The 27,776-nt window shown below is 43.6% G+C and overlaps 3 protein-coding genes across 4 annotated transcripts; all 3 read right to left on the reverse strand.

The window, feature by feature from the left end:
- Positions 1-2,757: 2,757 nt before the first annotated feature.
- Positions 2,758-5,904, reverse strand: LOC144687817 (uncharacterized). Of its 2 annotated transcripts, XM_078554335.1 has the most exons (3): positions 5,568-5,904; positions 4,510-4,619; positions 2,764-4,007 (listed from the first exon to the last, which is right to left on the reverse strand). In XM_078554335.1, exon 3 carries the CDS (start codon positions 3,993-3,995, stop codon positions 3,528-3,530), a length of 468 nt encoding a protein of 155 aa, XP_078410461.1. In that variant the 5' UTR covers positions 3,996-4,007; positions 4,510-4,619; positions 5,568-5,904; the 3' UTR covers positions 2,764-3,527. The 2 variants fall into 2 exon arrangements, with proteins under 2 accessions (XP_078410460.1, XP_078410461.1); XM_078554334.1 differs by lacking the exon at positions 4,510-4,619 and having other exon boundaries at positions 2,758-4,007; positions 5,568-5,897.
- A 5,699-nt stretch (positions 5,905-11,603) lies between these two features.
- LOC144687825 (polyubiquitin-like) lies at positions 11,604-12,071 on the reverse strand. The gene has a single exon (XM_078554346.1). It carries the CDS (start codon positions 12,069-12,071, stop codon positions 11,604-11,606), a length of 468 nt encoding a protein of 155 aa, XP_078410472.1.
- Positions 12,072-24,140: 12,069 nt separating this feature from the next.
- Positions 24,141-27,184, reverse strand: LOC144687820 (uncharacterized). The gene is made up of 2 exons (XM_078554342.1): positions 26,958-27,184; positions 24,141-25,391 (listed from the first exon to the last, which is right to left on the reverse strand). Exon 2 carries the CDS (start codon positions 25,377-25,379, stop codon positions 24,912-24,914), a length of 468 nt encoding a protein of 155 aa, XP_078410468.1. The 5' UTR covers positions 25,380-25,391; positions 26,958-27,184; the 3' UTR covers positions 24,141-24,911.
- Positions 27,185-27,776: the final 592 nt, after the last annotated feature.

The raw sequence follows: 27,776 nt of genomic DNA on the forward strand, positions 1-27,776 counted from the left end.
TGGAGCAGGAACACAGCCTTCCTATCACTGTCAGGGAACATGGAGGGGTCTGACACCAAGTTGGCAGATTTTATGGTGCAAAGCTTGCCCTCTCCGCAGCCACTACTCCATCTCTATCTCACGTTGCAGACCCAGGGTCACTGGCACAGAACCACAGAATTATTACGGTGTAGAAGGAGGCCATTTGGCCCATCGTGTCTGCACCGGCTCTCTGAGCATTTTAACTTAGTGCCAATCTCCTGCCTTTTCCCTGTAACCCTGCACATTGTTTCTATTTAAATAATCATCCAATGCCCTCTTGAATGCCTTAATTGAACCTGCCTCCACCACTCTTCCAGGCAGTGCATTCACTGTATGAAGAAGTTTATTCTCACCTCACATTTGCTTCTTTTGCAAAACACCTTAAATCTGTGCCCTCTGGTTCTCGATCCGTTAAGAACAGGGAACCGTCTCTCCCCATCTACTCTGTCCAGACCCCTCATGATTTTGAAAATTTCTATCAAATCTCCTCTCAGCCTTCTCCTCTCCAAGGAAAACAGTCCCAACTTCTCCATTCTTTCCTCATAACTGAAGTGTCTCATCCCTGGAACCATTCCCGGTGCCTTAACAATTTTAAGTACCGACAGCTTATCCAATACCTCCTCCTTATCAATTTTAAACCCTTCTAGTGACTGAGTTTCCTCCTCTGTCACCATGGCCTGGGCAGCATCTGCCTCGTAGGTAAAGACAGATGCAACGTATTCATTTAACACCTCAGCCATGCCTCTTGCCTCTATATGTAAATGCCCTTTTTGATCCCTAATTGGCCCTACTCCTCCTTTTACCACCCTTTTACTATTGGTGTGCTTATAGAATACTTTGGCATTTCCTTTTAGTTAGCTGCCAGTCTTTGTTCATTATCCCTCACTGCTTCTCATATTTGCTTTTACACATCCCTTCTGAACCTTCTGTATTCAGCTTGGTTCTCAGTTGTATTTGCTGCCCGATACCTGTTGTAAGCACACTTTTTCTTCTTTAACCTAATTTCTATTTCCTTTGTCATCCAGGGAGCTCTGGATTTGTTTGTCCTACCCTTCCCTTTTGAGGGAACATGCCTTGACTGTGCCCAAACCTTCTCCTTTTTGAAGGTAGCCCATTGTTCAGCTCCTGTTTTTCCCACCAACCTTTGGTTCCAGTCCCTCTGGTCCAGCTCTGTTCTTGCCCCATTGAAGTCCATTCTCTGTCAGTTGATTATTCTTATTAGGTTTGACCAATGTCATTTTCCACCGTCATCCTAAACCTTATGATACAATGATCACTGTTCCTTAAATGTTCCCCCACTGTCACTTGATCTACTTGGCCCACCTCATTTCCAAGAACGAGGTCTAGCAGTGCCTCGTTTCTTGTTGGACTAGACACTTCGTGCTGCAGGAAATTGTCCTGAACACAATCTAGGAACGTTTGTCCCTCACTGCCCCTTACACTACCACTATCCCTGTCTATATACGGGTAATTAAAGTCCCCCATTTAATCTACTCTACGATGTTTTCAACTCTCTGTAATTTCCTTGCAGATTTGTTCCTCTATATCCTTCCCACTAGCTGGTGGTCTGTATATTACTCCGAGCAATGTAATTGCACCTTTCTTATTCCTTAGCTCTAGACAAAATGAGTCTGTCCTTGATTCCTCTGATACAACCTCTTTCTGCAGTACTGCAATACTCTCATTCACCAAAAATCCTCCTCCTTTGTTCTCTTTCCTATCTTTTCTGAACACCTTCTAATCAGGAATATTTAACACCCAGATCTGCCATTCCTTAAGCCAGGTCTCCATTATCGCCACAACATCATAATCCAATAAGACAATCTGTGCCTGTACCTCCCCAATTTTATTAACTATACGCCGTGCATTCACAAACGTGCAGTGTAACCCTGATTTTGTCTTCATTACTTGCTCCGTTACTCTGACTTCATCTATTAACTTAGTATTCTCTTTGTCTTTTCTTAATTCTATCAACATGGAGAAAGGGTAATCTTTTCATTTGTAAATTTAAACAGTATTTGCTATAACTGACACTGCTGTCCCCATACCTGTTGCAGCCTTTGTGTGGACAGGGCACCAAATCCTCCGTCTTCCCTGTCAGAATACAACAATACTCTGGAAAATCCAAGAATCCCAGAAACACTCCAGAGTACCTCCAGACACTTTACAAATGCAGAAGTTCCTCATGTTAGCTTTCCTGCAACTTGGGTGCTTGGCCCTTCAAAGAATGCGAGTGCTAGACCCATTTTGTATCTCTGCAACTGATGTTTGCAGGCTGCTGTATGAATATGTTGTCTGGGCCTGAGTGAACCAAATTCGATATCCCTGGTGTCACATCTGTAGTTAGACTGGGTGACAACAGGACAGCGTCGATTCACAGCTCACATGTAGGGGAAACCCTGGGTGTGCTCTTTTACGAATGGAACTCCGTACAGGAAGCAGCCGCAGCCAAATGGTATATGGCATGACTAAAATGAATTCTATGCTCTTTGTGTTTGAAGTCTCTTGATAAGGCTCCTTGACATTGTCAGCAGCTGCCTCAATGCACTGAGGCTAATATCAGTCGGTCCCTAATCAGTCCTCAGTGCCTCAATCAGAGTTATTTCCTTAAAACTCTTGGTTCGGTTAAATCAAATGAAAATGGTTTCAGATGTTGATCGTGACGTAACATACATAGATTCACGGACAATTCACATTTACAAATTTTCACAAGGCAGAAACAACACAACAGCATTTAGATTTGTATCCAAAGAAACAACTTTATTTTCAAGTAACGTTGCACATTTCAATAAAATGAACAGCCCGGCACATAAATTCTGTTATTACAAAAGACTAAGCACACTGACTAAAGCATTTATATATTGGACATCGACATCTACTCACATAAAGTAAGGTTAAAGGAATACTTGCAGAACATTTAGCATTATTGTTCATTATATACAGTTATTTTGGGCAAATTTCAGTGCATCACAAAAAGCGTCCCATTTCTCCATTTCTCATAACAACCACCTTGTGCCACACCCGAGTGGCAATAGAACCGAAAAGAATAATCCTCATGCTATGAGCGCACGTGCATCAGGTTAACACTGACACTCACACAACCTATTTCATAGAGGATATCCACAGACAGCAGGCTTGAGGGAGGTTGGGCCTAATCTGAATTTAGGTCCCAAAGTAAAATGTTTAGTAATCTTTGGCCTCATGTATAAAATAAAAATATTTTTCCATTGCTTCTTTCAAGGATACCCTCTGCTGCTTTGTCTGAAACATTCCATGTGGGCTATGAGTGCAGGCAGTGGCCTGCTTCGTAGACAGACACTAATATGTGCATGAACACCCCACTGTTATTAACAAGACAATCGAAGAGTGACAGTCAAAGTATCATTTACTTACTAACCGCGATGCTTAAACTCATAGAAATTGCATCAGTGGGAAAAAAACCAACAGATTTTTATCGTAGTTTTTGTGTGATATCTAACACTCATTCCATATTGGTGCTGTCTTAGTTAACCACCTCGTAGACGTAGCATGAGGAAGATGGTGCTCTCAGGCTGAATATTGTAGTCGGCGAGTGTCCGACCATCCTCCAGCTGTTTCCCCTCGCACACCAGACGCTGCTGATTGGCTGGGACACCCTCCTGCTGTTGTACCCGTGCTCTAAAATCCCGAACAGACTCAGAGGGATGAACGTCATATGTAGATGTTTTCCCCTTGTCATTCTTCAGGAATATCTGCATGCACTCCTCGTTCTTGACAATCAGCATGACCTCATGACTGGGAGAGACATTGTAGTCAGACAGCCTCCTGCTGTCCTGCAGCTCTTCAGTGTTTCCATTTTGCACCACCAGGCGCTGTCGGAAATGGGGCACCTTGGTTCTTTCATATATCATCTTCTTCAGAGCTGACACTTGGATGGAATGGTCAATATCAAGTTCAATAACCTCACCGGTCATAAACTTCACCCGGAGTCTCATCTTGTCAAATTTCTGTTAAGAAATGAACAAGATATCAGTGACGGAGATGCTGTGTATTGTGTATCAGTCACATAATACTATTTTGAACATGCAGTACATTGTCCAGACAATCATAGAATCTAGGGAACTAATGCATTGTGTAATCTGCACCTACTGTACTCCCAACTCAGTCAAACGCCTGTCAGTATTTTATTCCCTATCGGTGCAATGCTGCACACAAAGCCATGGACTGCTGCAAATACCGAGCAGCCAGCATCTATTGACAGATTAGAGCCTTTTGCACTTGATATATGAACTCTGTTTCTCTCTTCACAGATGCTGCTAGGTCTGTTGAGTTTTATCAGCATTTTCTGTTTTAATTCTTATTTTCTTCTGTTTGTACATTGGATTTCAGCATCGCTGCCAAGGCTAGCGTTTATTCCCCAAAATTAATTGCCCTTGTGAAGGTGGTGGTGAGCTGCCTTCTTAAACCGCTGCAGTGTGTATGTGGTATAGGTCCCACAAGATGCCTCACTTGCTTAAATACAACTTTGATGTTCAGGGCAGTCACTCTCACTTCTAGAATTTATCTGATCTGTCACCTTTGGATCAAGTTGTAACGAGGTGTGGAACTCAGTGGTGGTCCTAGGAGAACCCAAAATGTGATGAGTTAACATTTCAGGTGTGAATCCTTTGTGGGAATTGGAAGATATAAAAATGATCCCACTCCTCACATGTTTCGCCGGCTCACCCACATTCCCATATCGGCAACATTTCGATGTCATGTCTGTTTTCCAGTTTGAATGAGGCAGAAACTAAGTTAGAAATATTTGTGCAACTTATATTCTGAATTTATGTTGGAGTATTGAAGCTATCGGGTATCTGCTGCGCACACAGTTGCAATACTCGGTTTTTGCCACAAGAGTGACCCAAGTAACGTGTAACATGAGCCGTGAATGAACGGGCTTCACTTGTGGGGAGCGCTGAACATTTAAACAGCCAACAGCAGAGTTCTCTAAACCAGGAACGATGAAACTGTTCTTCGTTGTGCAGAATTCCATCACAGCTTCGTTCGTTTTAGACACTGCACTCATGATGAAATTAGATTTGTCAGGCTGCCCAAAACCTACATCTGCCCTGGGAATATAGGAATGATTTATCTCACTCACATCTCTCTGTTTAACTTTGGGTATATTCTCTTCCACTGTCGCCACATTGAGAGGATATTATTTTATCTTAAATTGACTGAGATTCAATATAACCCATTCGAGCTCCCAACATAAATTCACCCTCAAACGTATCTTACTATATTGTTTTAAAAAAGCAATGACCCTTGTAATCTTAGTTAATGAATGTTTAATATATTATTTCGAATATTTGAACACCCCCGGTTAGAATATCTGAGAACGGGTGTCACATAAACATTAGATCTGTGTCTCCAACAGGATTGAGTTTTTCAATGACTTTCTTTCCATTCTCACCGGGTTTTAATAATAATAATTTATCAGAAATTGCATCTGAGATTCAGAACAAAGCAATTTCCACACCAGAAACAGAATATTGAAATTGCCCCGAAAGGCAGAATGAACTCACAGTCCTTGCTGGAAGCACAGGTCCAGGAAAGTTCAGCTGCTGAATAATTTCTGATGCACTTTTTCTGCGCAGTTGGTCCTTTCTGTTTCCCTTCGCACCGACTCTCAGATCTGGACGGAGTATGTGAATCAAGCTCTTTGCTTCTGCTGCTCTGTATCTTGCTCTGTGCGTCTCTCCGTTAAACAACTCTGTCTGCGCGCGTCTCCGGCTCCCTCCTCCTTTTATTCTCAGACCCGGTTTCCGAACGTCACAGCCCCGCTGTCCTCTGATTGTCGGAAATCCCCTGTTCTGTTATGAAATAAATGTGATCGGAGCTGAAGTTTCGTTTTCCGAAAACATCCTCCCCCCCCCCCCCCCCCCCAGTGTCTGACAAATGATCTCTCAGCCAGCAGCAGAGCATTCTTGCTGATAACAGGAAATGGCCTCTGATCTGTTTCGTTTTCCATTTCCTTCAGTAACACAATGTAGAGCATCTTCAGCCGAAAGTGAGCCTGGAGGATTCGATGCTCTGTTGCCATCGGCCGTTTGAACAGCTGTTACTCTTAGAAATTTCATCTGGACCCAATGTTTTCTTTGAAAAACGATCTTTATTTTTAGGAGTGTGAGGTGATGCTTTTTGGGAGGACTAACACGGCAAGGGAATCCACAATGAATGGTAGGACCTTAGACAGTACAGAGGATCAGAGGGACCTTGGTGTACATGTCAATAGATCCCAGAAGGCAGCAGCTCAGTAGATAAGGTGGTTAAGAAGGCATATGGGATGCTTGCCCTTGTTAGCCGAGGCATGGAACATAAGATTAGGGAGGTTATGTTGGAGTTGTATAAAACGCTAGTTAGACTACAGCTGGAGTAGTGTGTGCAGTTCTGGTCACCATCCATATGGGAAGGATGTGATTGCACTGGAGAGGGTGCAGAGGAGATTCACCAGGATGTTGCCTAGGCTGGAGCATTTCAGCTATTAAGAGAGACTGGATAGGCAAGGGTTGTTTTCCTTAGAGCAGACAAGACTGAGGGGGGACCTGATAGAGGTATCCAAAATTATGAGGGGCATAGATAGGGTAGATAGGGAGAAACCTTTCCCCTTAGCAGAGGTATCAATAACCAGGGGGTATAGATTTAAGGTAAGGCGCAGGATGTTTAGAGGGGATCTGAGGGAAACCTTTTTCACCCAGAGGGTGGTTGTAATCTGGAACACACTGCCTGAGGGGGTGGTAGAGGTGGGAACCCTCACAACATTTAAAAAGTATTTAGATGGGCACTTGAAATTCCACAGCATACAGGGCTACAGGCCAAGTGCTGGAAAATGCGATGGGAAAAGTTAGGTGCTTGATGGCCAGAACAGACACGATGGGCTGATGTGCCTGTTTCCGTCTGTATAACTCTATGACTATCAAGCACTCATTCTAACTCAGACCCTATGATGAAAGGCACTTCCTGTGACACGCCAATATAAGGAAACAGGGAAGGGATTACAGTGATATGGCTGGTATAGCAGGATGGCATCTCCACATTGGCACCAGTGATGTAAATTATAAAATTCTTGATTTTTTACAGATTGAGGAGTGGGTACAAAAACTGAATTTGGACACACAGTGTCCTGTGTCCCGAGCAGTGATACGTAGATAAGTGCTTGATGGCTGGCACAGACACGATGGGCCGAAGGGCCTGTTTCTGTGCTGTATAACCACATGACGCTACGACTCTAAGACGGTACAGTATTTCTTGGGCGGCTGCCTGAGTTGAGTTGGTTTATGTGAGATTTGGGGAGAGTGAGAGAAGGTGAAGGTGAGGTTGATGAGACCTGATTTGAATGGCAGAGCCAGTTCAAAGGACTAAGCCTCTACTCCTTCTGATGTTCTTGTTTGATTTGACAGTGCAGCAATATTGTAAAAAGCTTGTCAAATGAAAGATTGCTTCTATTCTGAACTGATAGTGAGGGTGATTGCAGATTGAACTACAGATCTAGAGCCAACCCAAAGGGGCAGTGGAGTCAGTTCTCCTCTTAAAAATTAAGTTAGACATTTTGGCTGAGATAATCATCTTAGTCTGATGTAGCATGTAACTGAGCTGGAGAGGCTCTCCATCAAAAGTGTGCCCTCAAAATGGCTGCTGTAATACCCTTTCCATGATCTTACTCTGATTTTCTTCCACCTTCTGGAAACAAATTAACTCTTGCAATTAAATGAAGCAAGGGAGTGGGGTCCCCATATTTCCCTTTCTTTGTGCCCGGTTACCATCCCTGAAAATCAGCACCAGTTTACCAGTGGCAGTTCTTAACCGATCAGAGATGGGGAAGGTGAAGAGGAGAAAGGTGCTGGAGGCCAATCAGGATGAAGGTGCCGAGAAGTAAGGTGGGTCCAAACACCTCATGAGCATCAAATAGGCGCGAGCACTGATCCTTGCAGCACCCGGCTAGTTACATCCTGCCAACCAGAAAATGGCCTGTTTATTGCTACTCTCTGTTTTCTGACCATTAACCGATTCTCAGTTCATGTAATATATTAGCCCTAATCCCATGAGCCCCAATCTTTTGAAATAAGCTCATTGACGGTAGCTTATTGAATGCCTTTGGATAATCCAATTAAAATAAATCCACTGGTTCCTCCTCATCTACCCTGCAACTCAGAACATCAACAAACCTCAACAAACTTTAACAAATGTATAGAACACAGTTTCCCTTTCATACACCCATGTTGACTTTGACCAATCAAATTATGATTTTATAAGTGCCCTATTATCATGTCCCTAATAACAAATTGTCGCACATTCCTTTCTGTTGATGTCAGGCTAACTGGCCTATACTCCTTCCTGATTCTTTCTCCCTTCGTTTCTTGAATAGTGGGTTTATGTTTGATCCTCCCAATCCATGAGGAGTGTTTGAGTATCTATGGAATCCTGCAAGACCCAGTGTGCCCACTATCTCTGTAGCCAGATCTTTTACCCCCTATGAAGGCGGCGATGGGTCCAGGGAATCTGTTGCCTTTTCGTCCCATGAATTTCTCTCGTACTTTTTTCAGGATACAATTAGATTAATCCTGGGGATTTTAATTTTCATAGCGACTGGATGAAATAAATCTGCTGTAGTAATGTGGGGGATAAGGTTATAGAATGCAGTCAAAAATATTTTCTAGATCAGTGTCAGCAACCAGCCACAAGGAGAGGTCCCTAATTCTGGCAGTAGATAGGGAACACAATCTTGGGGACTCCTGGGTGTGGCTCCAGAGAACAGTATCCATCCCTCTGATTATACTGTCCTCTGCCATTACCACATTCCTTCCCCACAGCTTGGCCTCAACATAAATGGCCTCATGTATCATGGTTCTGTGGTCAGTTTTCTCATCCACCAGATTTTTTTATCATTCAGACAGGCAGCAGGAAGCCCATGCCTGTTAGATAAGGACAATGGCTGAGGTCCCCTGCACTGCACGATTGTGCTACGCTGTCTATGTTCCTATTTTCTTATCCGCCTTGTGTCTCCTTACTAACCTGACCCGCAGCCACACCCTCCTGTCCCTGACCACTATTTAGACACTATGGGGCACTACGTAACCTAAGGAGTGTGACTGCCTCTTGGATGAAGTGTCCAGCTAACAGTCTTCCTCCCTAATGCCCCACAATGCCTGCATCTCGGATTGAAGCTCGACAAGTCGGAAGTTGAACTTCCTTGAGGTTCAGACACTCACTGTGGATGTGGTTGTCAGCAATTGCAATGCTGTCCACAAACTCCCACATGCTGCTTTTGTTGCAAAGTACCTGCAATTCCATCACTATCTACCCAGTTTTATTTATTTCATTAATTAACATTTATGCATTTAAACAACTTAGCTTATTTTGTTAACCTTTACGATATAGCTTTAAGTGATTGGTATATTGATATTTATCTGTAAATTACCCATTTCCTCCCCATGCTGTGATGTCACTTTGTGAATGCAACAAAGCCCTGAGTTTACCAGCACTTCTGGCCATTTATGAAGCAGTCATTGGCACCATTCCCAAAAAAAAACACAACTGCTTTGATTTGAAAGCCTCTTGTTGAATCCTTTGGCTGCATTGAGTTTCTGGAATGTCTCAGTCACCAGGGTGTCCCTGACATTATGCCACACCTCCAGCTTTGCATTGCAATGTGGGTGTGGTCTCTCATGATTCAGCCTTAGCACTGCATGAGAAACCACCGTCTCCACTAGCTGCATGAGATATATGCTCACGAAACAATGATCTGTTAAAGCCTGTGCCCTGATATCTTTGTGTTTGGTTCCTTCACCAAGGAAGAGGTTTCTGTCCCCTCCAGGGAGAGAAAACTGTTTCCCTGTCATTTCCTCCCAGTTCTGTCTGCTCCCTGGTGCACCGTGAACCACTGACTGATAAGCTTCCACCTCAGTAATTCCCTTGTCTCAAGTAAGTGCATCGGGACAGGTGTTTGAATAAGCAAGTTGTCTCTTGGAAGTTTCTAGTATTCCAAACTGGAATAATTAGAAAAGCATATTTTCTTAATTATTAAATGTGACCAGTGTGAACTTAATTTTTGTACAAATTGCTGCCTTAGTCTCAGAATGACAAAATCACACAGCGCAGAAGAGGCCCTTTGGCCCATTGAGTCTACACCGACATGGGAGAAATGCCCGACCTACCCACCTAATCCCATTTACCATAATTAATACTCTTAGTTGATCGCTCAGTAAAGAATCAATACAGACATGATTAGCCAATAGTTCTGTGTTGTAAATCTTTATCGTTCTCACAAAAACCTGAGTATTTGATATTTTTACCCAAAGCTGTGATGCTGTGAGAACCATTGAGATTGTCCAGTCTGAGCATGTGCAGACTGAATGTTTTGGTACAATTTGTTGATCGGCTCGCCGGCTGCCTCCGTTCCTGATCCCATCAGGGCCTAAAAATCCTGCCCCGATTCTCTAACATATCATGTTAAATGCCACAGAAGATCAACCGGTACAATATAATTAATATAATTAAACAGTGGAAAATATGGGCTGGTGATCTGGGCTGGTGTGATTCTTCAATATTGTCCATAGGTGTCTCATTCATAGCTGATTCTCCCATCAACACTTGTTAGGGTAAATGATCATAACCTAGGTTTAAATATGCATCCCGGATGGAATGCAGGGAACGCCACAGACAATACAGACAGATAGAAACACACATTCCAATTTTTATTAAAATGGACAACTTTACTTTCAAATCACATTGGGTATTTTGGCAAACACAATGTGCAGGCCTGACATCCTCTGCTCTTACACAACACTAAGCACCCAGATTAAAGCATTTCAATGTTAAACACATACAATTCTCCAAGAACACATTAAGGTTAAAGCAATTACTTGTAGATGACCTTAAGTCATTTTAAAATGAAGCTGGAAGACACTCATTGTTGATCCTTTGGAATTTTTGGCATGGCCCCTCCTATTCAGTGAAAGAGCTTTGGAATTGCCACATCAGCTAACTAATGGTCCCTGAGAGTGAGAAGGTGGATTCGTACTGAATGAGAGGCAAGTTTGGAGCTGTGGATCAGGGACTGGATCATTATTGGCCTAAATCTTCAGTAGAATTTTGAAGAGTAACAGAACATACTTTTGACCAATGATCGGCCAGGATTGATGTGAATCAAAGTATCACGAGTCAATGATCAGAATGGAACACGTTGCATTAGCAGTCCCCCCGAATCCTTCTATATTGTTAATTAAGTTGCTGACCCTTGTAAAATTGTGTCCAATGTTTTGTACCTGCATCTTTCCTCAGGTGAGAATGCAGGAAGGTGACCTGCACCCAGGCCTCAGTTGGTATCATTTCCTAGCCAAACATTATCTGTTGAATAAACTTCCTGTTGTTATGGGAACTGGGGCAGACAGGAATAAGATTCAAAAGTATCATGGACAAGTCAGTTACTGTGCAACCTGGGACTCTTACCAACTGCAGCTGAGAAAACAGGAGTATATGAAAAAATTGATCAATTGAGGCACTATAAATAATTTACTTCTGTAATAGCTAGAGTTCATGGTATAAACCGCTGCAAGTGCAGGTTAACCACCTCGTAGACGGAGCATGAGGAAGATGGTGCTCCCAGGCTGAATATTGTAATCGGCGAGTGTCCGACCATCCTCCAGCTGTTTCCCCTCGCAAACCAGACGCTGCTGAGTGGCTGGGACACCCTCCTGCCGTTGTACTCGTGCTCTAAAATCCTGAACAGACTCAGAAGGAAGAACGTCATATGTAGATGTTTTCCCCTTGTCATTCTTCAGGAATATCTGCATCCGCTCCTCGTTCTTGACAATCAGCATGACAGCATCGCTGGGAGAGACATTGTAGTCACACAGCCTCTTGTTATCCTTCAGCTCCACAGTGCTCCCATTTTGCACCACCAGGCGCTGTTGGAAATAGGGCACATTGGCTTTTTTGTATATCATCATCTTGAGAGCCGAGATTTGGATGGAAGGGTCAACATCAAGTTCAATATCTTCACCGGTCAAAAACCTCACCTGGAGCCTCATCTTGTCCAATTGCTGTTAAGAGATGAACAGGATGTCAGTGATGGGGACACTTTATATCACGAGTCAATTGCTAAGAATGAATGAAAGAATTTAACACGCAAGACGCATTGTCCCAGGCATTGGCTGCAAGCGCAGAAGCTGAGGGGTAACTGTTGTGTAAATTTCATCTGCAATAATAGCAACATCTGGCTTCCTACATGATACCTGAATCGCCTAGACACCAATCTTCACCAACTCCTCCCTTCCTGCCAGACAAAAAGCACCAGATTCACATATCTGTTCCCCTGATTGCATTTGGCTTTGTCTTTGCTGCTCTATGCTGACTTGTTAAAATATTCAGAAACCCCCTGGGATCTGCGTACTGAGCTGCAATGCTAGCATCTGTCTGAAGTAGCCCTCAGTGAGCTGTGTAATGTGGCACAGTCTGTGTTTGGGTTCATGGGGAGATAAGAACATGGGCTTGGAAATTCTGTGGGTTTCTCTTGATCTTGCACCATAGCTTCAGCAATTCATCAATGGAGTCTAAGAGAATGGTTGTAAATGAAGGAAAATGACTGTAAGTTTCACCTTCAAATTAAAGGAACCATTTGTATAACTCTCTAAACCACAAGACAGGGCATCCCCAGTCCAGTAGTGAAAAAAAAGTACCCTATTGTTGAGTAGAATTTTCTCTTTTGATGCAAGTGGTCTATGAATGAAATCTGTACAGTTATGACAGACCAAGCAGCAGAGAGTTATTCTGTCCAGAAATGCTTCCTCTCAGATTCAGACTTACATAATGCATTGTATTGAAAAACAAAAACTACTTTGCTGATATTAGATAATGAATGTTTAATACATTAGTTTAAATTTCCATCTTTATAATAGCAGACAAAGGGGTGGCACATAAACATGTTAAGTTGTTATCGCCTTGTATTGTCTTCAATAACTCACAGGCTATGCTTTTTAAATTAACCTGACCCAGTTCAGAGAATATTAAGAACTTATTTTAAATGGTGAGTTTCATTCAAAATGACTTATTTTAAAACCCAGAATTAGAATATTGAAATTTCTAAATAAAAGACAGGATACCTGACAATCTTTGCCGGAAGCACAAGTCCAGGTGAATCAGAAGAAATTTGAGCTGCAGAATGGGGAGAGATTCACTTCCCTGCACAGTTTGTTTTCTCTGTGTTTCTCCACACCGGCTCTCCAATCTAGTATAAGGGAATGAAATTCTGTGTGTTTCTTGCTCCGTCTCTTCTGTGTTTCCCACCGTTAAACAAGTGAGTGAGTGTCTGGCTCCCTCCTCAGTCCTTTTATTATTATTGCTGGTTTCTGAACGTCACAGCCTTGTTGCCCTCTAATTGGTTTGAACAAACAAGTGAGACCAGAGCTGGTTTCATTTCCCAAAGCCTCCCCTCAGAGTCTGGGAAATAACCTGACAGGAGCAGCAGGAATGCACCTTGCTACAGGTAACAGGTACTGAATTCCGAGTTATCTCAGTTTCAGATTCCTATCTGGTGCCACAGTCATAAACAACAAGAACAGAATCAGCTGAGCGGTGAGTCAGAGGCCTCACTGCCTGTTTGAAGCTGTGGGCAGGGCTTGAACAATACAATGTATAAAGATACCGTGCATCAGACCAGTCAGTTTAATTATCTAATGAAAAGAAATTGGCCTCAAATTGCAGGGGTCCTGCTCCACGAGTACAAGTCAAATTTGTGGAATGTCTATAAGATGGCTTTTTGGAGCAGCTTGTGGTGGAGCCCACGAGGGGACAGGCAATTCTAGATTTAGTGATGTGAAATGAGGCAGATTTGATAAGGGTGCTTAAGGTGAAGGAGCCCTTAGGAGGAAGTGACAATAATATGATAGAATTTACCCTGCAATTTGAGAGGAAAAAGCTGGGATCAGATGTAACTGTATTACAGTTGAATAAAGGCAACTACAGAGGCATGAGGGAGGAGCTGGCCAGAATTATCTGGGAGATGAGCCTAGCAGGAATGACAGTGGAACAGCAATGGCAGGAGTTTCTGGGAGACACATCAAAAATTCATCCCTTGGAAGAAGAAGTATACTAAAGGGAGCACGAAGCAACCATGGCTGACAAGGGAAGTCAGGGACAGCATAAAAGCGAAAGAGAAAGCATACAATGCGGCAAAGAGCAGTGGGAAACCAGGGGATTGGGAAGCCTACAAAGACCAACAGAGGACAATTAAAAAATAAATAAGGAGGGAGAAGATTAAATATGAGTGTAAACTGGCCAGTAATATAAAAGAAGATTGCAAGAGTTTTTTTTAGATATATAAAGAGTAAGAGAGAGGCAAAAGTGGACATTGGGCCGCTGGAAAATGATGCTGGAGAAGTAGTAGTGGGGAACAAAGAAATGGCGGAGGAACTGAATAGGTACTTTGCGTCAGTCTTCGCGGTGGAAGACACGAGCAACATCCCAAACGTTCAAGTGGGTCGGGGGACAGAGGTGAGTATGGTGGCCATTACTAAGGAGAAGCTGCTAGGAAAACTGAAAGGTCTGAAGGTGGATAAATCACCTGGGCCAGATGGATTACACCCCAGAGTTCTGAAGGAGATAGCTGAAGAGATAGTGGAGGCGTTAGTGGTGATCTTTCAGGAATCACTGGAGTCAGGGAGGGTCCCAGAGGACTGGAAATTCGCTTATGTAACCACCCTGTTTAAGAAGGGAGTGAGGCAAAAGATGGGAAATTACAGGCCGATTAGCCTGACCTCGGTCATTGGTAAGATTTTAGAGTCCATTATTAAGGATGAGATTTCAGAATACTTGGAAGTGCATGGTAAAATAGGGCAAAGTCAGCAAGGTTTCATGAAGGGGATGTCATGCCTGACAAATCTGTTCCAGAAGGCCTTTGACAAGGTGCCGCACAGGAGGCTGCTCAGTAAGATAAGAGGCCATGGTGTTAGAGGCAAGGTACTAGCATGGATAGAAGATTGGCTGTCTAGCAGGAGGCAGAGAGTGGTGATAAGGGGATTCTTCTCAGGATGGCAGCCGGTGACCAGTGGAGTTCCGCAGGGGTCAGTGTTGGGCCCACAACTTTTCACTTTATACTTTAATGATCTTGATGAAGGAACTGAGGGCATCCTGGCTAAGTTTGCAGATGATACAAAGATAGGTGGAGGGACAGGTAGTATTGAGGAGGCGGGGAGGCTGCAGAAGGATTTGGACAGGTTAGGAGAATGGGCAAAGAAGTGGCAGATGGAATACAACGTGGGCAAGTGTGAGGTCATGCACTTTGGTAGGAAGAATAGAAGTATAGACTATTTTCTAATTGGGGAGAGAATTCAGAATTCTGGAGTGCAAAGGGATTTGGGAGTCCTACTCCAGGATTCTCTTAAGATTAACTTGCAGGTTGAGTAGGTAGTTAGGAAGGCAAATGCAATGTTGGCATTTATTTCGAGTGGACTAGAATATAAAAGCACGGATGTGCTGCTGAGTCTTCATAAGGCTCTGCTCAGACCACATTTCGAATATTGTGAGCAATTTTGGGCCCCGAATCTCAGGAAGGATGTTCTGGCCCTGGAGAGGGTCCAGAGGAAGTTCAGGATCACGATCCCAGGAATGAAAGGCTTAACATATGCGGAACGTTTGAGGGCTCTGGGTCTATACTCAATGGAGTTTAGAAGGATGAGGGGGGATCTGATTGAAACTTACAAAATACCCGAAGGCCTGGATACAGTGGACATGGGGAAGATGTTTCCATTAGTCGGAGGGACTAGGACCCGAAGGCACAGCCTCAGAGTAAAGGGAGGAACTTTTGGAAGAGAGATGAGGAGAAACTTCTTTAGCCAGAGAGTGGTGACTCTATGGAATTTATTGCTACAGAAGGCTGTGGAGGCCAGGTCAGTGAGTGAACTTAAAACTGAGAGAGATAGGTTCTTGATTGGTAAGGGGATCAAAGGTTATGGATAGTAGGCGGGAGAATGGGGTTGAGAATCTTATCAGCCGTGACTGAATGGTGCAGCAGACTTGATGGGCCGAATGGCCTAATTTTTGCTCCTATGTCTTATAGTCTCATGGTCTTAGGTAGAGGAAAACCCCTTTCCCTTTCCAATCACAAGGCCAAGGGGTTAATGTCACTTCGATGTCATGGTGGATGCTCAGAAACTGTAAGAGTACTTTAGTGGACAGATCCATCCTAATCTTTGCTTTGTTTATAACATCTGAAATCCCTCTGTGACTATTCTCACATGATCCTTTTTGCTGCTACTGTGGACCTGTGCTTCTATGCCTCCCGTGTTCCTTTGCTGCCCCAGGTAAGAAGTACAAGGTTTGTGACATGTAAACCATCTCCACCAATCAATACATTTTGATTGTCTTTTTCTAAAAGAAAACTTAATACTTTGTCAAATCCCACATGTGCACACCCCGGTTGAATTACAATTCATCCTCAGACCCTTCCTCTAGCATCGACATGGTGCATCCTGTGTAACTTCAGCCAAGTTAGATACAGGCTGTCCAGATCAGTGTTGGAAATTTTTGTCCAGCTTTGCCTTAAAACTGATCCTCCAGCTGAACACCACTCCACTACTCGTGTTTTGATGGAGGTTCCAACGTGTATCTTACCCTCTCCTCCTCCAACAATGGAAACAGCAGCACAGCCATATCACAGCCGTAATACAGCCATGCCACAGCCATATCACGGCAATATCGGAGCCATGTCACAGCCGTACCACTGTCATATCACAGCCATATCACAGTGATACCTCCTCCGGATGTTCCCAGCATCACTGATACCAGTCTTCAGCCAATTGAATTCACTCCACGTGATATCGAGAAATGGCTGAAGGCACTGGACACTGCAAAGAGTACGGGCTCTGATAATATCCTGACAATAGTAATGAAGACTTATGCTCTAGGACTTGCTGTGCCCCTATCCAAGCTGTTCCGGTACAGCTACAACAGTGGCATCCACCCGGCAATGTGGAAAATTGCCCAGGTATGTCCTGTAAACAAAATACAGGTCAAAACCAACTGGGCATATGACCGCCCCATCAGTCTACTCTTGATCATCAGCAAAGTGATGGAATGGGTCATCAACAGTGCTATCATGTGGCACTTGATTAGCAATAACCTGCTCACTGACACCCAGTTTGGGTTTGGCCAGAATCAGTCAGCTCCTGACATCATTACAGCCTTGGGTCAAACGTGGACAAAAGGATTGAAGAGAAGAGATGAGGTGAGACTCACTGCCCTTGACATCAGCGAAGCATTTGATTGAGTGTGGCATCAAGGACCCTTAGCAAAACTGGAGTCAATGGGAATCAGGGGGAAAGCCCTCTGCTGGTTAGAATCATACCTAGCACAAAGGAAGATGGTTGTGGTTATTGGAGGTCAATCATCTCAATTCCAGTACATCACTGCAGGAGTTTCTCAGGGTAGTTCCTAGGCCCAACCATCTTCAGCTGCTTTATCAATGACCTTCCTTCCATCATAAGGTCAGGCGTGGGGACGTTCGCTGACGATTTCACAATGTTCAACACCACTCGTGATTCCTCAGATACAGAAGCAGTCCATGTCCAAATGCAGCAAGACCTGGACTATATTCAGGGTTGGACTGACAAGTGCAAGTAACATTCACACCACACAAATGCCAGGAAATGACCATCTCTAACAAGAGAAAAAGTAACCATCGCCCCTTGACATTCAATGGCATTATCATCGCTGAATCCCCAACTATCAATATCCTGGGGGTTACCATTGACCAGAAACTGAACTGGATTAGTCATATCCATACTGTGGCTATAAGAGCAGGTCAGGGGCTAGGAATTTTGTGGAGAGTAACTCGCTTCCTGACTCCGCAAAGCCTGTCCACCATCTACAAGGCACAAACCGGGAGTGTGATGGAATACTAATCACATGTCTGGATGAGTGCAGCTCCAACAACACTCAAGAAGCTTTACGCCATCCAGGACAAAGCAGCCAGCTTGATTGGCACCCCATCCACAAATATTCACTCCCTCCACCACTGACGCACAGTGGCAGCAGTGTGTACCACATAGAAGATGCACTGCAGGAACTCACCAAGCCTCCTTACACAACACCTTCCAAACTCACGACCAATACCATCTAGCAGCAGAATCATGGGAACAGCACCACCTGGATGTTCCGCTCCAAGCCACTCACTATCCAGACTTGGTCATATATCGCTGTTCCTTCACTATTGGTGGCTCAAAATCCTGGAACTCCTTCCCTAACAGCACTGTGGGTGTAACTACACCACATGGATTTCAGCAGTTCAAGAAGGCAGCTCACCACCACCTTCTCTAGGACAATTAGGGATGGACATTAAATGCTGGACTATCCAGCAACACCCATATCCCATAAGTGATAAAAAGAAAACCACAGCCATATCACAGCCATACCACAGCGGTATCACAGGCAGACCACATTGCCAGCACCGACAGCCATGAAGGCAAATTGGAGTTATAGTTCTTTAAAGTACACTGTTGGGCTCCTCACTGTAACATAATCTTTAGCTCCTCTTGTTTACAACTACGATCACCATCAGGTCCACATGGGATATGTTTGGTCCAGAAGATGGGAGTCTCCTTCGCTTGGTCCGTTGTCCGTCTAGGGATGGTGGGGTCTGATACACACTTTGCCTAAGGGACTACCCTTTTTGCTGACTCTGCTGGGACATCAACCCCCTAAGGAATATATAGTTTCCTGGATGGAATTTACCTTGCCATTTGGACCGACATAACTGGATATAATTATCAGGTGTTCTCATCAGAATTATTCTTACTAAGATAAAAGCAAAATACTGCGCATGCTGGAACCTGAAACAAAAACAAAAACTGCTGGAGAAACTCAGCAGGTCAGACAGCATCTGTGGAGAGAAAAAGCCAACGTTTCGAGTCCAAATGACACTTCATCTTCAGTTCTGAAGAAGAGTCATCTGGATTCGAAACATTGGCCCTTTCTCTCCACTGATGCTGTCAGACCTGTTGAGGTTTTCCTGCAGTTTTGGTTTTTGTATCATTATTCTAACGTTGTCTCCTGGGTTGTTTACTCACACATTTTTCTATTCACCACTCTCCCCAATTTGTCTCAAAGTGACAAATGAGGAATGTCTAAGGGCAGAGTAGTTTCAGACTCTGACATAATTATTTTCCATTGAAACTCTCTGATTAAACATATTGCATTTACTTCCTTCATTCATCATACTTATTACCTTCCTTGCAACTGTTTGGGTAGCCACCTTTAATCGCTCCATGGTTTTTCCACACGTGTACCCTCCCTGACTCCCCAGGAATCACTTGGGGTTTGTTAAATGCGATATCGTGGTCACTAAAGTTGGACCAAACAAAGAAATCGCTTTTCTAACCTGGATTTCCAAAATACACTGGTTGACCTCTTCCAGAATATGGATGGCTATTAACAGGTGGCTGATCTTTAATGTTTGGGCCCATATCTTCGACTGACCGTCAATCCAGATTTTTCTGAAAAATAAAACAAAATACACCAACCTCTGTGGGTGAAACTTTTCTTTTGGACACAGGTGAGTAGTTAAGGGTTAACAAAATTGCCTTTCTCTTCTGTGGCCTCTATTAACCCTCTCAATTCTGCATAGGAGTGAATCAGCTGAACCCTCTCCCTTTGAGCGCTGCCTTTGTAACGCATACCTCTGCTGGCATTTCGGCTTCCTGGCCAGGGCTGGCTCCCAGATTCAACTCCTCCTCCAGCATCCCCTCGGAGGTGGTACTTCTGGATCTCATTATTGGGTCTGTGGGCCTGATGCTGGCTGCTTTTCCTTTCTGCAAATGTTCCCCCTTAAATAGTTTCACCTGATTAATATGAAACCATGTATCCCACTTTGTAAGTTGGACAGCATACACCATTGGGCTGGCTTTATCCACAATGCTGTATGGCCCCTTGCATCCAGATTCAAACAGACCAACTCTCGCATCATTTCATGCCTTAACCTGCTGACCTATATCCCACTCTTGTGGTTTGGCTTTTTCTAGGAGCAATTTATTAACACAATGCGCCCTCCCTATGTTCCTTGCAGCCTCATCGTGGAGGCCTTGCAAGGCCACAGAAGATCAACTGGTTCAATATAATTAATATAATTAAACTGTGGAAATTATGGGCCGGTGATCTGGGCTGGTGTGATTCTTCAATATTGTCCATAGGTGTCTCATTCATAGCTGATTGTCCCATCACCACTTGTTAGGGTAAATGATCATAACCTGACTTTAAATATGCATCCCGGATGTAATGCAAGGAAAGCCACGGACAATTCAGACAGACAGAAACACACATTCCAATTTAAAATAAAGTTTTACTTTCAAATCACATCGAATATTTTGGAAGAAACAACGTGCAGGCCTGATATCCTTTGCTCTTGTAAAACACTAAGCACCCAGAATAAAGCATTCCAATGTTAAACACTTACAATTCTCCAAGAACACTTTAAGGCTAAAAGGAATTACCTGTAAAAGTTATTTTAAAATGAAGAAGGCAGGCAATCATTGTTGATCTTTATATGGGGAATATTTGGCATGTCCCCTCCTATACAGTGAAACATTTTTGGAATTGCCCCATCAGCCATCTTATGGTCCCTGTGAGTCAGGAGGTGAATTAGTACCGAATGAGAGATGAGCTTGGAGCTGTGTACTCATTAGGATCTCAACCAATATTAGTTTCACTCTTCAGAAGAATCTTTAAGGTTAACAGTACATGCTTTTGACCAATGATCAACCAGGGTTGATGTAAAATGGTTCTGTACATCCTGGCACCGGCAACAAGAGAATCCCAATGACCCAGTGCACTGGGACTTTTGAAGATGATGATAATTTCCTGCTTCTGCCCCTTCTCATCACCCCCATCCTACTATCTGGCACGAAATGCAAACTGCAGATGGTGTAACCGTGGACCTCTTGCTTCCCACCCTTGCCCCTTCTTCACCTAACCTTCCACTTCTCTTTTTGTGATTTCTGATACCCTAGAACTGCCCACTTACACAGGCACAGCAGCCCAAGGAGCAAGAGAGAGAGCAGCAGCCAGAGCACTGATGAAGAGGTCCTATCCACTTAACCTGGTGCTCAGATACTGCCACTGTGCGCACCTTTTAGAGGCCACTACAGATTTAGATCAGCATGTGGTGAGTCACCAGGTATGAGTGGCCTGCAAACAGGCCAGGGGCAAAGGATGGTTTGTTTGTCAGCTTACTGGAGGGTGAGGTCACAGACAAGTGTTACTGCAGTGGACTTGGTGAGGATCTCGATGGGACAGCATACAGGAGAATACTAAGGGGCATGCACACTGAGGTACTGGGTACATTGGCTGGCCTGGAGCAGGAGTACAGCCTTCCTATCACTGTCAGGGAACATGGAGGGGTCTGACAGCAAGTTGGCAGAGTTTATGGTGCAAAGCTTGCCCTCTCCGCAGCCACTACTCCATCTCTATCTCACGTTGCAGACCCAGGGGCACTGGCACAGAATCACAGAATTATTACAGTGCAGAAGGAGGCCATTTGGCCCATCATGTCTGCACCGGCTCTCTGAGCATTTTAACTTAGTGCCAATCTCCTGCCTTTTCCCTGTAACCCTACACATTGTTTCTATTTAAATAATCATCCAATGCCCTCTTGAATGCCTTAATTGAACCTGCCTCCACCACTCTTCCAGGCAGTGCATTCGCTGCGTGAAGAAGTTTATTCTCACCTCACATTTGCTTCCTTTGCAAAACACTTTAAATCTGTGCCCTCTGGTTCTCGATCCGTTAAGAAGAGGGAACAGTTTCTCCCCATCTACTCTGTCCAGACCCCTCATGATTTTGAAAATTTCTATCAAATCTCCTCTCAGCCTTCTCCTCTCCAAGGAAAACAGTCCCAACTTCTCCATTCTTTCCTCATAACTGAAGTGTCTCATCCCTGGAACCATTCCCGGTGCCTTATCAATTTTAAGTACCGACAGCTTATCCAATACCTCCTCCTTATGAATTTTAATCCCTTCTAGTGACTGAGTTTCCTCCTCTGTCACCATGGCCTGGGCAGCATCTGCCTCATAGGTAAAGACAGATGCAAAGTATTCATTTAACACCTCAGCCATGCCTCTTTCCTCTATATGTAAATGCCCTTTTTGATCCCTAATTGGCCCTACTCCTCCTTTTACCACCCTTTTACTATTGGTATGCTTATAGAATACTTTGGGATTTCCTTTTAGTTAGCTGCCAGTCTTTGTTCATTATCCCTCATTGCTTCTCATATTTGCTTTTACACATCCCTTCTGAACCTTCTGTATTCAGCTTGGTTCTCAGTTGTATTTGCTGCCCGATACCTGTTGTAAGCACACTTTTTCTTCTTTAACCTAATTTCTATTTCCTTTGTCATCCAGGGAGCTCTGGATTTGTTTGTCCTACCCTTCCCTTTTGAGGGAACATGCCTTGACTGTGCCCAAACCTTCTCCTTTTTGAAGGTAGCCCATTGTTCAGCTCCTGTTTTTCCCACCAACCTTTGGTTCCAGTCCCTCTGGTCCAGCTCTGTTCTTGCCCCATTGAAGTCCGTTCTCTCTCAGTTGATTATTCTTATTCAGGTTTGACCAATGTCATTTTCCACCGTCATCCTAAATCTTATGATACAATGATCACTGTTCCTTAAATGTTCCCCCACTGTCACTTGATCTACTTGGCCCACCTCATTTCCAAGAACGAGGTCTAGCAGTGCCTCGTTTCTTGTTGGACTAGACACTTCGTGCTGCAGGAAATTGTCCTGAACACAATCTAGGAACGTTTGTCCCTCACTGCCCCTTACACTACCACTATCCCTGTCTATATACAGGTAATTAAAGTCCCCCATTTAATCTACTCTACGATGTTTTCAACTCTCTGTAATTTCCTTGCAGATTTGTTCCTCTATATCCTTCCCACTAGCTGGTGGTCTGTATATTACTCCGAGCAATGTAATTGCACCTTTCTTATTCCTTAGCTCTAGACAAAATGAGTCTGTCCTTGATTCCTCTGATACAACCTCTTTCTGCAGTACTGCAATACTCTCATTCACCAAAAATCCTCCTCCTTTGTTCTCTTTCCTATCTTTTCTGAACACCTTCTAATCAGGAATATTTAACACCCAGATCTGCCATTCCTTAAGCCAGGTCTCCATTATCGCCACAACATCACAATCCCATTAGACAATCTGTGCCTTTACCTCCCCAATTTTATTAACAATACGCCGTGCATTCAGAAACGTGCAGTGTAACCCTAATTTTGTCTTCATTACTTGCTCCCTTACTCTGACTCCATCTATTAACTTAGTATTCTCTTTGTCTATTCTTAATTCTATCAACATGGAGAAAGGGTAATCTTTTCATTTGTAAATTTAAGCAGTATTTGCTATAACTGACACTGCTGTCCCCATACCTGTTGCAGCCTTTGTGTGGACAGGGCACCAAATCCTCCGTCTTCCCTGTCAGAATACAACGATACTCTGGAAAATCTAAGAATCCCAGAAACACTCCAGAGTACCTCCAGACGCTTTACAAATGCAGAAGTTCCTCATGTTAGCTTTCCTGCAACTTGGGTGCTTGGCCCTTCAAAGAATGCGAGTGCTAGACCCATTTTGTATCTCTGCAACTGATGTTTGCAGGCTGCTGTATGAATATGTTGTCTGGGCCTGAGTGAACAAAATTCGATATAGCTGGTGTCACATCAGTAGTTGGACTGGGTGACAACAGGACAGCGTCGATTCACAGCTCACATGTAGGGGAAACCCTGGGTGTGCTCTTTTACGAATGGAACTCCGTACAGAAAGCAGCCGCAGCCAAATGGTATATGGCATGACTAAAATGAATTCTATGCTCTTTGTGTTTGAAGTCCCTTGATTAGGCTCCTTGACATTGTCAGCAGCTGCCTCAATGCACTGAGGCTAATATCAATCTGGTCCCTAATGAGTCCTCAGTGTATCAATCAGAGTTATTTCCTTAAAACTCTTGGTTCGGTTAAATCAAATGAAAATGGTTTCAGATGTTGATCGTGACGTAACATACATAGATTCACGGACAATTCACATTTACAAATTTTCACAAGGCAGAAACAACACAACAGCATTTAGATTTGTATCCAAAGAAACAACTTTATTTTCAAGTAACGTTGCACATTTCAATAAAATCAACAGCCCCGGCTCATAAATTCTGTTATTACAAAAGACTAAGCACACTGACTAAAGCATTTATATATTGGACATCGACATCTACTCACATAAAGTAAGGCTAAAGGAATACTTGCAGAACATTTAGCATCATTGTTCATTAAATACAGTTATTTTGGGTAAATTTCAGTGCATCACAAAAAGCGTCCCATTTCTCCATTTCTCATACCAACCACCTTGTGCCACACCCGAGTGGGAATAGAACCGAAAAGAATAATCCTCATGCTATGAGCGCACGTGCATTAGGTTAACACTGACACTCACACAACCTATTTCATAGAGGATATCCACAGACAGCAGGCTTGAAGGAGGTTGGGCCTAATCTGAATTTAGGTCCCAAAGTAAAATGTTTAGTAATCTTTGGCCTCATGTATAATATAAAAATATTTTTCCATTCCTTCTTTGAAGGATACCCTCTGCTGCTTTGTCTGACACATTCCGTGTGGGCTATGAGTGCAGGCAGTGGCCTGCTTCGTAGACAGACACTAATATGTGCATGAACACCCCACTGTTCTTAACAAGACAATCGAAGAGTGACAGTCAAAGTATCATTTACTTACTAACCGCGATGCTTAAACTCATAGAAATTGCATCAGTGGGAAAAAAACCAACAGATTTTTATCGTAGTTTTTGTGTGATATCTAAAACTCATTCCATGTTGGTGCTGTCTTAGTTAACCACCTCGTAGTCGTAGCATGAGGAAGATGGTGCTCTCAGACTCAATATTGTAGTCGGCGAGTGTCAGACCATCCTCCAGCTGTTTCCCCTCGCACACCAGACGCTGCTGATTGGCTGGGACACCCTCCTGCCGTTGTACCCGTGCTCTAAAATCCCGAACAGACTCAGAGGGATGAACGTCATATGTAGATGTTTTCCCCTTGTCATTCTTCAGGAATATCTGCATCCGCTCCTCGTTCTTGACAATCAGCATGACCTCATGACTGGGAGAGACATTGTAGTCAGACAGCCTCCTGCTGTCCTGCAGCTCTTCAGTGTTTCCATTTTGCACCACCAGGCGCTGTCGGAAATGGGACACCTTGGTTCTTTCATATATCATCTTCTTGAGAGCTGACACTTGGATGGAATGGTCGATATCAAGTTCAATAACCTCACCGGTCATAAACTTCACCCGGAGCCTCATCTTGTCAAATTTCTGTTAAGAAATGAACAAGATATCAGTGACGGAGATGCTGTGTATTGTGTATCAGTCACATCATACTATTTTGAACATGCAATACATTGTCCAGACAATCATAGAATCTAGCGAACTAATGCATTGTGTAATCTGCACCTACTGTACTCCCAACTCAGTCAAACCCCTGTCAGTATTTTATTCTCAATCGGAGCAATGCTGCACACAAAGCCATGGACTGCTGCAAATACCGAGCAGCCAGCATCTATTGACAAATTAGAGCCTTTTGGACTTGAATTATGAACTCTGTTTCTCTCTTCACAGATGCTGCTAGGTCTGTTGAGTTTTATCAGCATTTTCTGTTTTAATTCTGATTTTCTTCTGTTTGTACATTGGATTTCAGCATCGCTGCCAAGGCTAGCGTTTATTCCCCAAAATTAATTGCCCTTGTGAAGGTGGTGGTGAGCTGCCTTCTTAAACCGCTGCAGTGTGTATGTGGTATAGGTCCCACAAGATGCCTCACTTGCTTAAATACAACTTTGATGTTCAGGGCAGTCACTCTCACTTCTAGAATTTATCTGATTTGTCACCTTTGGATCAAGTTTTAACAAGGTGTGGAACTCAGGGGTGGTCCTAGGAGAACCCAAAATGAGATGAGTTAACATTTCAGGTGTAAATCCTTTGTGGGAATTGGAAGATATAAAAATGATCCCACTCCTCACATATTTCGCCGGCTCACCCACGTTCCCATATCGGCAACATTTCGATGTCATGTCTGTTTTCCATTTTGAATGAGGCAGAAACTGAGTTAGAAATATTTGTGCAACTTATATTCTGAATTTATGTTGGAGTAATGAAGCTATCGGGTATCTGCTGCGCACACACTTGCAATACTCGGTTTTTGCCACAAGAGTGACCCAAGTAACGTGTAACATGAGCCGTGAATGAACGGGCTTCACTTGTGGGGAGCGCTGAACATTTAAACAGCCAACAGCAGAGTTCTCTAAACCAGGAACGATGAAACTGTTCTTCGTTGTGCAGAATTCCATCACAGCTTCGTTCGTTTTAGACACTGCACTCATGATGAAATTAGATTTGTCAGGCTGCCCAAAACCTACATCTGCCCTGGGAATACAGGAATGATTTATCTCACTCACATCTCTCTCACTGTTTAACTTTGGTTATATTCTCTTGCACTGTCGCCACATTGAGAGGATATTATTTCATCTTAAATTGACTGTGAGATTCAACATAACCCATTCGAGCTCCTAACATAAATTCACCCTCAAACGTATCTTACTATATTGTTTTAAAAAAGCAATGACCCTTGTAATCTTAGTTAATGAATGTTTAATGTATTATTTCGAATATTTGAACAGCCCCCGTTAGAATATCTGAGAACGGGTGTCACATAAACATTAGATCTGTGTCTCCAACAGGATTGAGTTTTTCAATGATTTTCTTTCCATTCTCACCGGGTTTTAGTAATAATAATTTATCAGAAATTGCATCTGAGATTCAGAACAAAGCAATTTACACACTAGAAACAGAATATTGAAATTGCCCCGAAAGGTAGAATGAACTCACAGTCCTTGCTGGAAGCACAGGTCCGGGAAAGTTCAGCTGCTGAATAATTTCTGATGCACTTTTTCTGCGCAGTTGGTCCTTTCTGTTTCCCTTCGCACCGACTCTCAGATCTGGACGGAGTATGTGAATCAAGCTCTTTGCTTCTGCTGCTCTGTATCTTGCTCTGTGCGTCTCTCCGTTAAACAACTCTGTCTGCGCGCGTCTCCGGCTCCCTCCTCCTTTTATTCTCAGACCCGGTTTTCAAACGTCACAGCCCCGCTGTCCTCTGATTGTCGCAAATCCCCTGTTCTGTTATGAATTAAATGTGATCGGAGCTGAAGTTTCGTTTTCCGAAAACATCCTCCCCCACCCCACCCCCAGTGTCTGACAAATGATCTCTCAGCCAGCAGCAGAGCATTCTTGCTGATAACAGGTAATGGCCTCTGATCTGTTTCGTTTCCCATTTCCTTCAGTAACACAATGTAGAGCATCTTCAGCCGAAAGTGAGCCTGGAGGATTCGATGCTCTGTTGCCATCGGCCGTTTGAACAGCTGTTACTCTTAGAAATTTCATCTGGACCCAATGTTTTCTTTGAAAAACGATCTTTATTTTCAGGAGTGTGAGGTGATGCTTTTTGGGAGGACTAACACGGCAAGGGTATCCACAATGAATGGTAGGACCTTAGACAGTACAGAGGATCAGAGGGACCTTGGTGTACATGTCCATAGATCCCAGAAGGCAGCAGCACAGCAGATAAGGTGGTTAAGAAGGCATATGGGATGCTTGCCCTTGTTACCCGAAGCAAAGAATATAAGATTAGGGAGGTTATGTTGGAGTTGT

The sequence above is a fragment of the Cetorhinus maximus genome, chromosome 12 (genome assembly GCF_964194155.1).
Source record: "Cetorhinus maximus chromosome 12, sCetMax3.hap1.1, whole genome shotgun sequence".
NCBI lineage: Eukaryota > Metazoa > Chordata > Chondrichthyes > Lamniformes > Cetorhinidae > Cetorhinus > Cetorhinus maximus.

Bases quoted from the DNA above. Each gene is read 5' to 3' on its own strand.
- LOC144687817 (XM_078554334.1), bottom strand. From the start codon at position 3,995: ATGAGACTCCGGGTGAAGTTTATGACCGGTGAGGTTATTGAACTTGAT.
- LOC144687825 (XM_078554346.1), bottom strand. From the start codon at position 12,071: ATGAGGCTCCAGGTGAGGTTTTTGACCGGTGAAGATATTGAACTTGAT.
- LOC144687820 (XM_078554342.1), bottom strand. From the start codon at position 25,379: ATGAGGCTCCGGGTGAAGTTTATGACCGGTGAGGTTATTGAACTTGAT.